The 13,741-nt window shown below is 35.8% G+C and overlaps 1 protein-coding gene across 1 annotated transcript; it reads right to left on the reverse strand.

The window, feature by feature from the left end:
- Positions 1–1,035: 1,035 nt before the first annotated feature.
- LOC114480813 (tetratricopeptide repeat protein 31-like) lies at positions 1,036–13,199 on the reverse strand. The gene is made up of 12 exons (XM_028475236.1): positions 13,043–13,199; positions 12,848–12,870; positions 8,123–8,183; positions 7,829–8,040; positions 7,675–7,752; positions 7,524–7,589; positions 7,279–7,443; positions 6,263–6,421; positions 2,276–2,339; positions 2,099–2,189; positions 1,886–2,027; positions 1,036–1,077 (listed from the first exon to the last, which is right to left on the reverse strand). The coding sequence occupies exons 1-12, from the start codon at positions 13,062–13,064 to the stop codon at positions 1,036–1,038; spliced, it is 1,125 nt and encodes a 374-aa protein (XP_028331037.1). The 5' UTR covers positions 13,065–13,199.
- Between the last annotated feature and the right edge of the window lie 542 nt (positions 13,200–13,741).

Genomic DNA, 13,741 nt, shown 5'->3' on the forward strand with positions numbered 1-13,741 from the left:
GAGTTTGATTTAGAGGAGGGGGGGGGGGGGGGGTGTTACAACAGGGTTCCTACAGCTTCTATTAGGGCTGGGCGATTTAGCCGGAAAAAAATTCAATTCTCGATTTTTTTTTCCCCAGTGCACCTAAACATGACTGCAGACATTAGATACAGTATATTGTCAAAAGTGCAGCTTTATTGCTGTGATTGTCCTCAAGAGTTAAAATGCATAGAACAATCCCAAAATAAAAAGTAAATGAGGCTCTGTCATTCAACTATTTCAAGCTTTAACAGGTTTAAGAAACAGTGCAACAGCAACTTCACATTAGCTTCAATTTTCTGATTAAGAAATCACAACTACATATTTAATAACATAACACTACAATTAAAAAAATAAACTTTTCCCTTAGCATCTCAACATAGTGCGAATAAAAAATGAAACATGCCTGTGGCACACATATAGCGTAAACAAAGAGGGGGCGGCTCACATTGCGCTACGGTAACCCACAAGGACAGAACGCAAAAAAAACTGTGGTGGGGAGAGAAAAAAAAAAACTTGAATTTGATTAGCCATGCTGGGCAGAGGTCAAATGAAGAGGAAAAGGAGTTTACGAGGCAGAAAATGACGCTACGAAAGTTGATGCTGAAGTTCACAGCAGCCCACACTCAAGCAGAGCATGTGTAAAACTAAATGGATTATTGAGAGTGTCGCAATTAACATGCAGACCAGTCAAACTAGTTCTCCCAGTTATGAAGAAGCGATACTAACACTAGGAATGTGCGATATTTTATCGTTTATGATTTATCGTCAAAAACATTCTCACCGGTAAGAATTTGTCATCCCACGATATAAACAATACATTCCCATGTTGGAAATTAGCGAGGGCCACGGGCCATTTGTCCCTCAATTTAGATAACAATGCCCCAAACTAACAGTGTTCCACAGGCCAAAACTGCCCGTTTGTTGTCAACTTATTATTCTCTGGAGTGGAACGCTGTTTACAGAAGCTCTGACGTGCACCGCCACCACCGTCTATGTGTGTGTGAGGTGCTCGTCTCAGTTCCCTGAAGCTGCAGTGCTGCGATACATCATGGACCGCTAAGTGGTTAAAACCAGACAACCATCCAACCTGTAGCAACAATTATGAACTGGAAACTCAACTAAAGCTAACCCACCGACACACAGATTGGGCTAAGAGCTAATGCTAACCACTCCAAATAAGGAACAGACTAAGTAAAAAGAACAAGTCTTACTGTCATAAAACCACAGAGAGCCACCGATTTGTTTATGGTCAGATTTAATACTTGTATGAAAATAAAAACTAACATGTCACACGTTGTGTGAAATAAATATTGACATAATACTAATGTCACTATTAATCCGTCCCAATTTGTGAAACGCAATATTTTTTAATTATATTTCACGTGTTCACGACAAAGCTGGTCCCATTAGACTGATGTAACTATTGAGATTATTACACCTAAATATACTGAATGATGAAATCATCATTTTGATCTGGTTTAATTATAGGAAATCAGAGAAATATTTATGAAACAAAATTCAGCAACAGTAAAAACACTAATGGAGTTATTTTTGCTTTTCTTTCATTTTATTTCAAATGAGGAAAAATAAATTAATTATATACAATAACACTAATAGAGTGACCCACATGTACAAATATATTTAATAAAATATCAGCTGATGAACTCTGTGAGTCAGCAGCTATTGTAGCCTTTTTAAATGTGTCTTATGTTGATGTATTCACATTTATTTGTGTTTGTAAAGAACCTGTTTACATTAAGTTGTGAGTTTTTTTATTATTATTTTTTATTTATAGTTTTTTATTATCGGGATTTTTTTTTCTGTCAATATCGCCCATCCCTAACTAAGACACACTTAAACTCACCTTGAGTCCAGCCAGAGCTTTTCCCTTCCTGAACAGACCTTTAACCCAGCCTGGACGTATACCCAACGACAACTCAGCATCAGCCAGAGCTTTTTCATATTCCTGCATTTTCTCAAAGCACAGAGAACGATTCCCAAACAGCCTGCAACACAAAAGCCCTTTAAAAACACAGTTCTACAGAAATAAAGTCCTAAAGTGTGTGTGTATTCTTACTTAAACTCTGTTGGGTTGTACTTAATAGCATCTGTGAAGTATCTCACAGCTGTAACAAAATCCCCTGCACTCGCATATTTATTCCCTATGACTGAATAAAAAAATTAAAAAAAACATACATTTAGAAATGAAAATATATTTGCACAGACTTTACAAACAGGAAAAAAAACAGCTTACCTGCAAGGTCAGTACTTATTTTAATAACATCCTCAAACGATGGGCTGCTTGAAGCCACCAACTCCTGTTTGAAAAGAGAGAGAACAGGTAAATTAGATCCTCAAATACACAAAACAAAAAAATTATATCAAAAGGACAACAAAATACACAAGAGGTCAACAATACATGTACACAAAAAGACTCCAAAAGATATGCAAAAATGACAGGAAAATATACAAATGTGGTTCTTAGACTTTTGTCCGACAGCAATATTTTGCTAAAAGTTAAACATCTATAGAGCATAATGATGGATGAGTGATAACACACATTTTAAAGAAACTAATTTTGTAAATAAGTGGAATAATTAAAGGGGAAATATCATGCTAAATCCATTAAATGCATTTTGTTGTATATGTAGTGTTTAGAAGTACAGAAAAGTTCAAACTAGTCTCTTCAGGTGCTCCGTTGATATCTTTATATTCTGTTTTGGTCATATTTTTCAATCTGTTTCAATTTTTCTATTCTCTATTACGTTTTTTGAACAATAATGTCACAGTATTTGCAGTGGAACTGCCAAATGAAGACATCGACTCCAGGCCCAACACTTCGAGCAATCCGCCATTTTTATTTCTCGCTTTTATTTTGTAGTCCAAGCTCAAGGATGCCGAAGTTACAAGAGGATAAGTCAAAATGTTGGGTTGTTGGATGTAGTAACCCACACGCTTCATTACACCATCTCCCAGCATCAGAACCTTTTTCAAAGTGCCTGGTTGAGTTTTATTTTTCACAGAAATGTACCCACATCTGTGGGTAAGGTCATTTTTGTGTGTGTGAAGCACTTCAAGGATGACTGCTTCTGCAACCTCCACCAGTATAAAGAAGGATTTGCCGAAAGACTTTGTCTGATTGAGGGTTCAATTCCTTCTATCTTTGGAGACGACGAACAGAGCACTTCGGTAAGCTGTAAATAATGCTAAAAAGTGTGATGATAAGACGTCCCTGTCATTGTTTTGTTAGCATTAGCAGTTGCACCGTATTCATATGTTAGCTCTGTGTGCTCGTTTTAGATCCTTGATGATATGGCCTCCGTGATTTAATTTAAGTCTAAAGTTTTCATTAGTCATTTCATTTTGCCGTTTTTGTCTCCGAAACGACTGTATTAAAATGCATTTCGTGACGTTAGCGTTAGCTCGGTGCTTGTGTTAGCTCACTTGTTAGGGTTGAACTTGTAAGGCTGGATGGACAAGTCTTCTGTTGTTGACATTTTGTAAATAACGTGTGAATAAACATTTTCTGCGCCGCTAGACAATCGTATCTCTTCTATCAAACTACAAAAATGGCCGAACAGGGTGGAGTTGAACCGAGTGTCACCTCTGCAACCTGGAGAGGGGGCGGGTTATGAAGTGTCTCATTTGCATTTAAAGAGACCGCACCAAAACGAGTTGCTCTCAGAAGCACATCAGAAAATGGGCCAGTGGAGCTATAATAATTTTTTTTTTTTTTTTGAGCTATAATAATGAGGAATTCAGACCCAAGCATTGCAGTTCCACTTTATATAGACCACAACTGTATAATTTATTTGTAAAAAGAAAGGATTTAAAAGCATATGTCTCCTTTAAACAAACATTTTTTTTCCCTGGAATTTGTTTTTGATCATGTTTATTAAAGTGTGTTACAAATACAGAGTAGCCAGGATTAGTGCACAAAGTGACAAGATGCACCACCTCACATATTTTTATATTAGAGAACGTTTAAGTATATAATATTTATTGTGTATGATGTGTATTTAAATAATTATAATTTAAAAAAATGTAAAAATAGAATTTCAATAAAGTTGTACCTAAGTTCTTTTTAACACTGACTAGAATTTTTAGGTGACCCCATTTTAATTCCAGGCGGCCACACATGGAGTCCTGACCCCATGGTTGAAAAAAATAGATTTAGTGCCTCCTGAATAGATTTATTTCTATAGTTTTTGTTATCTACCACCTGGTGTAGGACCAAGACTGACCTGGTATTTTCAGTTCATGATCTAATCATTTCTATCATTATTATGATTATCTTTTTACCTAAAAATAAACATAAAACCCCATATTTTTAATGTTTTTTCTCTCTCTCTCTCAAGTACCCCTAAGGGTACACTCGCCCCCATTTGAGAAACACTGCCTCAGATCAATCAAACTTTCATAGCCCCGCTGTAATAAAGGTTGCCCATCTGCACCAGTCGAATAATAAACACTGTAAACATAAGACAAAAAAGGTAGATTTTCATAATGCAGTTGGTGTACAGCTCTTACTCGGGATGGGAGATGTAGACTAAAAAAAATTATCCCGATAATTTATGGTTTTAGTGTTATTGTATGTAATTCATTTGTTTCCTCAGCTAAAATTAAATAATCTTCTAAAAAAAAAAAAGGAAAAAAAGCACATCAAAAGCAAAAATAACTCCAATAGTGGTTTTACTGTTTCTGAATTGTTTATTTTATATCTGATAATGAGTTACATAAAGTCATCATTGATAAATATCTCTCTGATTTCCTTTAATTAAACCAAATCAAGCTGATGATTTAATACTTCAGGATATCTTGGTGTAATAATCTCAATAGTTACATTACTGTCTAATGGGACCACCTTTGTCTGTGAACACGTGAAATATAAATAAAAAATATTGCGTTTCACAAGTTGGGACGGATGAATAGTGACATTAGTTTAATACTAACATTTATTTCATTCAACCTGTGACATGTTTAGCTTTTATGCTTCCATACAAGTGTAGGACAACACTGACTACAGATGGACGTTCAGAAGAAATCAAGAATGTTTGACCAGAGAGACATGTAAACCCATGTAAATTTGCGATGGTAAAACAGGGGACGGGACCCGGATAAGCAAACTGCTTCTCTCGTCTCCTTTTTTGGCATGTACAAAAAAAAAAAAAAAAAAAAAAAAAAAAAGTGAATGTAACCATGTCGGAAATAAACTGAATAAATAAATAAATAAATAAAATAAAAAAATATGACCATAAACAGTAAATTGTTTTTAACCTTTTTTTTTACTTGATCTATTCCTTATAGGAACGTAACAATTAATCGTAAGGCAGTTAAGAATCGATTCATAGGTATCACGGTTCATATCGAATCTCAGGGTGCTATCTATCCACGGCGGACGGAATCTCCTACTTTCTTTCTGGCCGCCTACTGCTCTTAAACATATTCATAAATGATTCCATACCCCTTTAGCACCAAAAGAATATCTGTAATATTCCGTGAATATCTGTAAAAGTCCCGTTTTTCTATTAGCTCTGTCTGCTAGCGCATAGCATCTCTTCTTCACTGTGCAGAATATCTGCATGCCAACCGACCACTGGGTTACCAGCGCCCTCTGCTGGTCCAAACATATATCTGACATAAATACAGTGCAATGACTTTTTTTAAAGTCCAATTGTTAACACACAAAAAACATTTTCAGTTGCACTTTTAAAAAGAAATAGAACTATTATGCAGTTTTGCATTGTTTACTATAGAACCAGAATTTAAATTAATAGGCTTCTTCTTCATTTGTATTATTCCTTTATTTGCTTCAATTGCATTGTTTTGAATAGTTTATCGAGGGATTCTTTTGACAATGAAAAATAAAAGGAAAATAGTTCAGTATTTTCCCAAAAAAAAAAAAAAATTATTTTATATTATATTATCATTTGTCTACAGTCCCATATTGTAAAATAAATCTGGAGAGAATCCTATCGTGAACCCAGTATCGTATCGGGAGTTGAGTGAATCGTTACATCCCTAATTCCTTATATGGAGTGGTTAGCGTTAGCACTTAGCCCAGTCTCTTATGTGTCGGTGGGTTAGCTTAGCTTAGTAAGCATTCTTGGCTAAATTGTGGGACAAATGGCCCATGGCCCTCACTAATTTACCACATGGGAATTTATGGTTTCTATCGTTGGATGACATATTGTTACCGGTGAGAATGTTTAACATATAACACATGTGCATCAGGCCTCACCTTATTATCAGCCTGCTGCGCTTCATCAGGTTTCTCCACAGATATTTTACACTCCTTCTCTGACACCTTCTCCACCTTCATCGCTTTAGCTTTTTGATCCAGTTGACGTTTGGCAATGAGAGCAGCTTTGCTCACAAAGGAACTCGACATATCCAGCTCCTTTAAACAAACAACACACTTTTTTATGAGTAACAAGAGCAGTCAAAGAGAGCACACACTTACTATATTTATGTAACAGTCACAATATCAGGATCAATATGATCCTGATAATCATTCACACTTTAAAGGCTTCAAAGACGTTTCTATAGCCATTAATAACAATACAGTAGATCCAAATGTATGGACCCCTACGTTTTTGGGAAACGCACAATGAAATGCTTAATCCGGATTGGATCAAGATGAAACTTGGTGGCATAATTGAGAAACCAACCCGACATAACAGAGTCAAATTTCAAAAACATTTGTTAATTATGAACCAAGATATGCATTTATTAAATTTCCCTAATGATGAGATGGGGATTTTTTAAAACCGATCAACAATCAGTATATTATTGAGCCACTCCAAAGACGAGAAAAGATTTTAACACCACTTGTGAAAAATTCCAAGAACTTTCAAAGTTGGAAACCTTCCAAGAGAATTAACGAGATTTGATGGGATTAAACGGGGGTAATAACAAAATAAAGGTTGGCCACAAGACCGTATTACTTTATACTAAAAAAAAATACTTACAAAACTTGAATATATGTACAGTTCTACTTAAAACAAACATATTTTGCATTGATGCTTATATTCATGCTTGGATATGAAAGTTATTTAAAATCACTCCCAATTTTAGGTTAATTCCAATAAGTACTTCCGATGAAAAGTTTTTATTTTTAAATATTCCAGTGTTTAAATGTGTGGAAATTTACCAGAGATGTTGTGCCCCTTTATAACCTTAACTACTCTACATAAAGCATTTATTCACACATTAATAATAAACAAAAAACAAGGTTAAAAAAATAAGTTTTCAAACCTCTGATGCACACGAGTCATTGTCTTCATTACTGGATTCTACTTCACTTTTTGACTCCTGATCCTCAGACGCTTCACCCTTTGCTCCTTCTTCACTTTTATCTCTCTCACACTCCTCTGGTTCCGATCGCTCTGCATCATCATCATCATCATCACCTTCTTCTTCCTGTGAAGGAGATAAAAACAAATGACATACTTTTGTTTGCCTCAGTGAAACAATTCTGAGTTTTTTAATCTTATTCTTACTTTTTTCCCAGTGACTTTATTCTCCTTTTTCAACTTCTCCCGGCGTTTTCTTTCTTTCTGTTTCATCTAGAAAAACGAGACAAAAACCAAACAATGACTTCTTTTTTTACAGAAACACTATAATTGTTAATAGAGAAATGAGCAGATCTACCTTTTTCTTTTTCTTCCTCTCAGCCCTTTCCTTTTCTTTTTTAGATTCTTGTAATAGTCTGGTTTTTCTTTCACTATCCTACAAACAAAAACATTAAAACAATTATTTATAAGGATTATTCAACTTAAAATGGATTCTAATTAAAGGTTCTTACGCTATCCCCTGGTGGAACTTTAACAGGCGATGGGCAACAGGTTGAAGCAGTGGATCTCTGAGGTTGTCGATAAGTAAAGCTGGAAGACCTGGGGCCATGATGGCCATGAGGGCCATGACCATACCCACAGGAAGTCAGGTTTGCCATGTCTATCTGATGCTGTACCCAGGTCTCTTCATCATCTCCACTGAGCTCATAATCATATTCTAAACCTGTCAGAGTAAAACAAAAAAAAACATCCACTTAGAGAGATATCTTCACACAAAGGCATTTACAGTGGTTAGCGCAGCTTACCCAGGCTATGATTCAGTATTCTTCGCATTTGGGCGTTTTCGAACATATTCACAACGGATCGCTGAAGAAAGAAAACATGAGCTTATTCATTCCAGATAAAACAAGACTAAAGCCTAATTTAATGTTCTGCGTAAAATCCCCCACCGTAGATGCACATAGGCGTAGACCCTCTCCCCTGTAACCTTACGTGCACCTCCCAAAAATCCTGACTACCCTTGCCTTACCCTGCCTTGTAGTTGTTTCTACAGTGGATAGAATCAAAGAGAGAACCGAGACGGACTAAAAGTTCCAGAGTTTTATTATTTCCTTTCATGGCTGCAGTACATGTGAAGCACCACCAAATGGAGTCAATCACAGACAAAAGGTGTGTGTTTACTGTTATTATAGCTACTACCGCCTCGTTTCTGTACCGACAGTGTGTGTGTGTGTTTCATTAACAGACGTTTTGTTTAAAGCAATATTTACAGAGCTGTCACAGCTGCTCCCTCTCCGCTCTACGGCGGGTCGGGGTGTCCTCACCCCCAGTGTGACTGTTGACCGGAGCAGTTGACAGTCCACTCGATACACTTTTATACTTTGTTTACGAGTTTCCTGTTTATATTGAAAAATAAAGTGCATGTTTTGAAACCATTGTTTTAATGTTTGTGTCCAACAAAACACACATGGTTTGGTACAGTAGGTAATAATTCAGTAATAAATTACATTTTAAGATGCTTAAAAAACAAAACATTTTTATTTGACTGGAAGATAAACAAGGGCTTTAATGCTCATTTGAAACAACACAGCCACAACCCCTTAGCGGCAGGGCGGCCATTCGCATAGCAAGGTGTTAACCTCCACGTAGAAGTAAAAGGGTCAACCTCCACGTCACGTTGAAGGCATGCCCCCGTCGTAGGTCCTGATACGAAGGTTCATTAAACCAGGCTTTAGGCCTCTGCTTTTTTTGTGATCGCACAAAACGGACAGATAAAAATAATTTTACGTTCTGAAACTCAAAAATCAGTTGAACTAGGTTTTTTTTTTACACATCATTTGCCTCTCTTTATTTAAAATGTTTACATTCTGAAACAGAAAAGGCAGTTGAGCACTTTAATAATAATATTAATGATGCATTGAATTCATATAGCGCCTTATTTTGGTGACTCAAAGCGCTTTACATTATTCTTTCACTTCATACTTTGTTTTTTTTTTTTTTACATTATTTCTCTATTTAAAAATTTCAACATTCTGAAACACAAAAAGCAGTTGGACCATTTTTTTTTTAATGTTCTTTTAACATGAGTTCCCTCTCCTCTCTTTATTTGAAATGTTTACATTCTAAAACAGAAAAGGCAATTACATCTGTTTTTTTAGGTTGGGTTTTTTTTTAAAAAAACATTATTTCTCTCAATTTAAAAGCATTACTCAGAAAAGCCTCACATGCTTGTTTTGGGTTAATTTCACGCATTTAGACTAGTCATCAACCGATTTAATCGGCCTTTTTTGCTTGTTTTACGTGTATCGGCATCGGCCGATGCCCGCTGCAGCATTCGCCAATCCACTTTATTAACAGAGCGGTTGCCACAGGACTCCGTGTTGCTGCAGACAGAGTGCAGAGCCCCTCCCCCCACTAGCAGAGCGTGAAGCAAGCTCTTCAATCCCAAAGGCAAGCATCTTTTAACTGTTTAACTTAGCGGTTCCGTGGGTCCACGTGTTGTGTCGCACTTCTAGTTTACGAGCAGCTGGCTGGAGGTTTGGTGTGTGTGCTGAGAAGCAGTTTACCACTTGTTTGAATATTTATTCCTGTTAATGTTGTTGATACATGTATCTCATTCTTTTACGGTTGACATCCTCGCTGCAGGGCTCTGCTTTAGGAACTCTTTGTCTAGCTCAGGTCATTAGGTTGTCACAGTGTAGAGCAGGAACTTACGTTCTGTTCCTGTCTGTTGTATGCTCGACCAGCTTTTCTTGCAGTGTCAGCACATTTAGACCCAGCATAACACTCTAGTTCACCTCTTGCTGATTTCTGAACATATGCTTTAACCACAATTTACGATAACATAACACCATTAACTTCTGCCTTTTGCTTAGTATCCTGGAGTGTTAGCATATTTGGAAACCAGCATAATACCCTGCTTCATCTCTGAACATATGCTTTGATCTTATAAGTTCTGCTTTTTGCCAGGAATAACAATCCTATAGACAGTCAGCTTATTTCAACCAGACAAAGCCAGATGGTCAGCAGATTTCAACATACTTCTAACTGTAAATCACTTGAGCTACAGGCAGGAACAGACATGACATCTCCTTTTTAGGACTGGACATCCGGCCCCTTCAGGGTATAAACCACTGTGTCTTTCTTGGTTCAGGAGGATTCGAAACTAGCGGCCTTGTTGTAAGCAGGCGCCGAAGAGTCCTCATTTGATACATGTATCTTGTGTGTCCATCAAATCTTTAATAAAAATGTTATACAAAGTTCAATAATCGCTCCTGTTTTTTAATCCAATTCTAGATCAAAAAGAACCTGGTTGGATACACACGAGAAGTCAAACAATGTTGATGCAATTTAGAACAGAAACTGGAATAGTTTGCTGCTTAATGCACATCTGACATCACGTTATTTTCCTCTGTTAATTTATGTTCTGTGGTTGTGTTGGAATGGACTATAATTCATGGTTTCTTTTTAATAAAATATATCTTCAGTCAGGGCAACTTTTGTCAAAGCTATTTTCAGGACAAGGACGAACAGTTCTCTTACATAATATTTCATGAGATGTCACTATTTTTTACTTGTTCTTGTTTTTATTATTTGTTAAATATTTTTTACTTGGTGTCGTTCTACCTCACCTTTGTTAATTTCAATAAATGTTCCTTTTTTATTAAACTGAGACTTGTACCATTTGTTATCATCATTGAAGGAGAATAATAATGTAAAAAAAAAAAATACAAAAATATAATTTCAATCAGTAATTTCATTAGAGAGTTCATTCAACCTCACATGGGGTCACGACCCCAAGGTTGAAAAACAGATTGGTTCAGATTATTATTGCTGCTTTCAAATGTGAAAAGGCTTTGGTACAAAGACAGAATTTGCTGATGGTGTAATAGCTGAACTGGTGACATGTTTATCCGGTGACAAGTATCAGAACTCCAATCACGCGGCTACGCTGGATTTCATGTAAACGTAAGGCTGATTCACTGGTTGGCGATAATTAACTCATACATTTCCATGTAGGGCTGCACGATTATGGCCAAAATGATAATGACAATTACTTTGATCAGTATTGTAATTAGGATTATTCATCCAGTTGGGGAAAACCTCTGTATTTTTAGTTAACTACTTTAAAACAAACAATATGTGTACAGTTTATGGTGCAAAAATAAAAGTTTTAAACAAGAATAATGATAAATACTAAAAGCAAATAATAATTTACCTAAGAATTTAATATGGGCTAACAATATACACCGTTACAGAGCCCAATAAAAAAAACTATTACAGTGTATCAAGAAAAGTTAACATTAGGCTTAGCCTACAGGTTTTGGGCAAGAAAGACCAGCCTGTCAATATTTTCTGGTGATTAGATATGTAGCAGAAACCACATTTTAAATGTAAAAATTGCTGACGATCAGGTTAATTTAATCGTTGAGGCCAAAATGGAAATCACGGATAAAATTTGATTAATTGCGCAGCCCTATTTCCGTGATATATATCCTAATAAATGAGTTTCTAAGGGTCACAGGATGATCCTGTGACGTAATCTTGTGTAATTTCAGCATTTTGTAAATCCTCTGATTTCATGTAGTTTAACAGCCAGCAAAGTAATCTAAACAAGGACAGATGATGAAACGGAAAAGTTTCACGTGACGCAGAAATTGACTTTTGAAACAGAAAATCAGAAGCCCTACAAGACTTCACAGTGACATGTATATATTTATTTTTATGACCATAAAGCCTGCTGACATTTCCAAAATCAAGGCTGATCATTAAGAAGAGACAGAACCAATAGAGCCTGTTATCTGACATATTTGACCCTGATCTGTTTCTGAAAGGGTTTATTGTGTCATGTACTAAAAAGTTATCAGCATTGCCAAGGCTGTTTAAAGCTGTGTTTTACTTTCCATGTCACCAAACAGACAGATATCCTGAATGTGCTGCAGACAAAAGTTTCACTTATCAAGAAGTGACTCAGAGCCACATCAGCACAATGTTACGCAACAGTGAGTGAATGTGAATACAAACCAAGGCTAACAGGTTTTTGGAGCAAAACGAATAAGAGCAAAGTTGGCTTTAGTGTATATATATATATATATATATCATTGTTATAGGCTAGAGCCACGTGGTTAATGTGTAATGTTAAAGCTTTCAGTTTTCCACTTGCTACAAAATTAAAAACTAAAATCTAAGTTGTTTTAAACTGTCATTTTGTGATTTCACAGACTTCTAAAGTAGCTTCTACTAGGTTTCTTTCTAATTACTTTAACATAATATCCATAATTGTTAAACTATTGACGAATAAAGTGTTTAAAAGTTTACATTAGTTTTAAGGTGACAAAACTTTACATCTACAGACACATTCAACAGAAAATACTCCAATATTTCTTACAATAAGTTTCTTTTCCAACATATTTCTACACCCATGTCTATTAATAAGCATTGTTCCCTGTGTAGCTGTACAAGCTAAAGCCAACATGGTCACTTCCTGCAGCAGTCATTGTACTAAAAACAAAGTTTATACACATACTTACAGACACGCGGACTCTTCCAAAGCCTGCAATGGAAAAATAAAACAAAATAACTTAAAGTCCACCATCTTAACGTGAGTTAAAAAAAAGTCCCATTACCTGTTTTTAATCGATGATTAATCCTTATCTTACTAACCGAGTACAGCTAGCTCGTTAGCATTCATTACTACAATGTTTATTAAGCAGTCGTTTACTCACCTGTGTCGCCATACGGATCCATGTTAAGACACAGCGGTGTGTGCTACTTATTTACAGTATTTAAAACAACTGGCAGCATTTTAGACTGCACCGAGCACAGCTGCTAACTTCCGCTTGGGCTCGCGGGACTCTGGCGGCACTTAGCGCCGTCTCGATGATCAACAGGCCCCGCCCCCTACTGGTGCCGATAGGTTCCAAGGCGAACATTGGATGTGGCTCTAATTTTGTGCAGCCCCCAAAAAACAAATACACGAAATTACATTTTTTTTTTTCTAAATAAAAAAAAAAAAAAAAAACGCAGAAAATGACAACTAAATGAGTCAAGTGGAAGAAAAGTACACAAAGTGACAACAAAACTGCACAAAACAACTAAACTACACACACAAAAGTAAAAACACAACATAAAAACACAAATGGCCATTAAAACTACACAATAAACATAACAAAAAAAAAAAAAAAAACACAAAAACAAAATAGAAATTAACCAAAAATATATACAAAATAGAATAAAAATACACAAAATGACCATCAGAACTACTCAATATATATAATGACTTAAAACACATAAAAAAGAAAAGAAAATAACCACAAAAATAAACAAAAGATCAACAAAAATAAAGAATGTCCACAAAAATAACAAAAAGTCAATAAAAATACACAGAATACAAAGAACAACAAAATATAGTGCAGATAGATCAA

Source organism: Gouania willdenowi, chromosome 18 (genome assembly GCF_900634775.1).
Source record: "Gouania willdenowi chromosome 18, fGouWil2.1, whole genome shotgun sequence".
In the NCBI taxonomy this organism is placed as follows: domain Eukaryota; kingdom Metazoa; phylum Chordata; class Actinopteri; order Blenniiformes; family Gobiesocidae; genus Gouania; species Gouania willdenowi.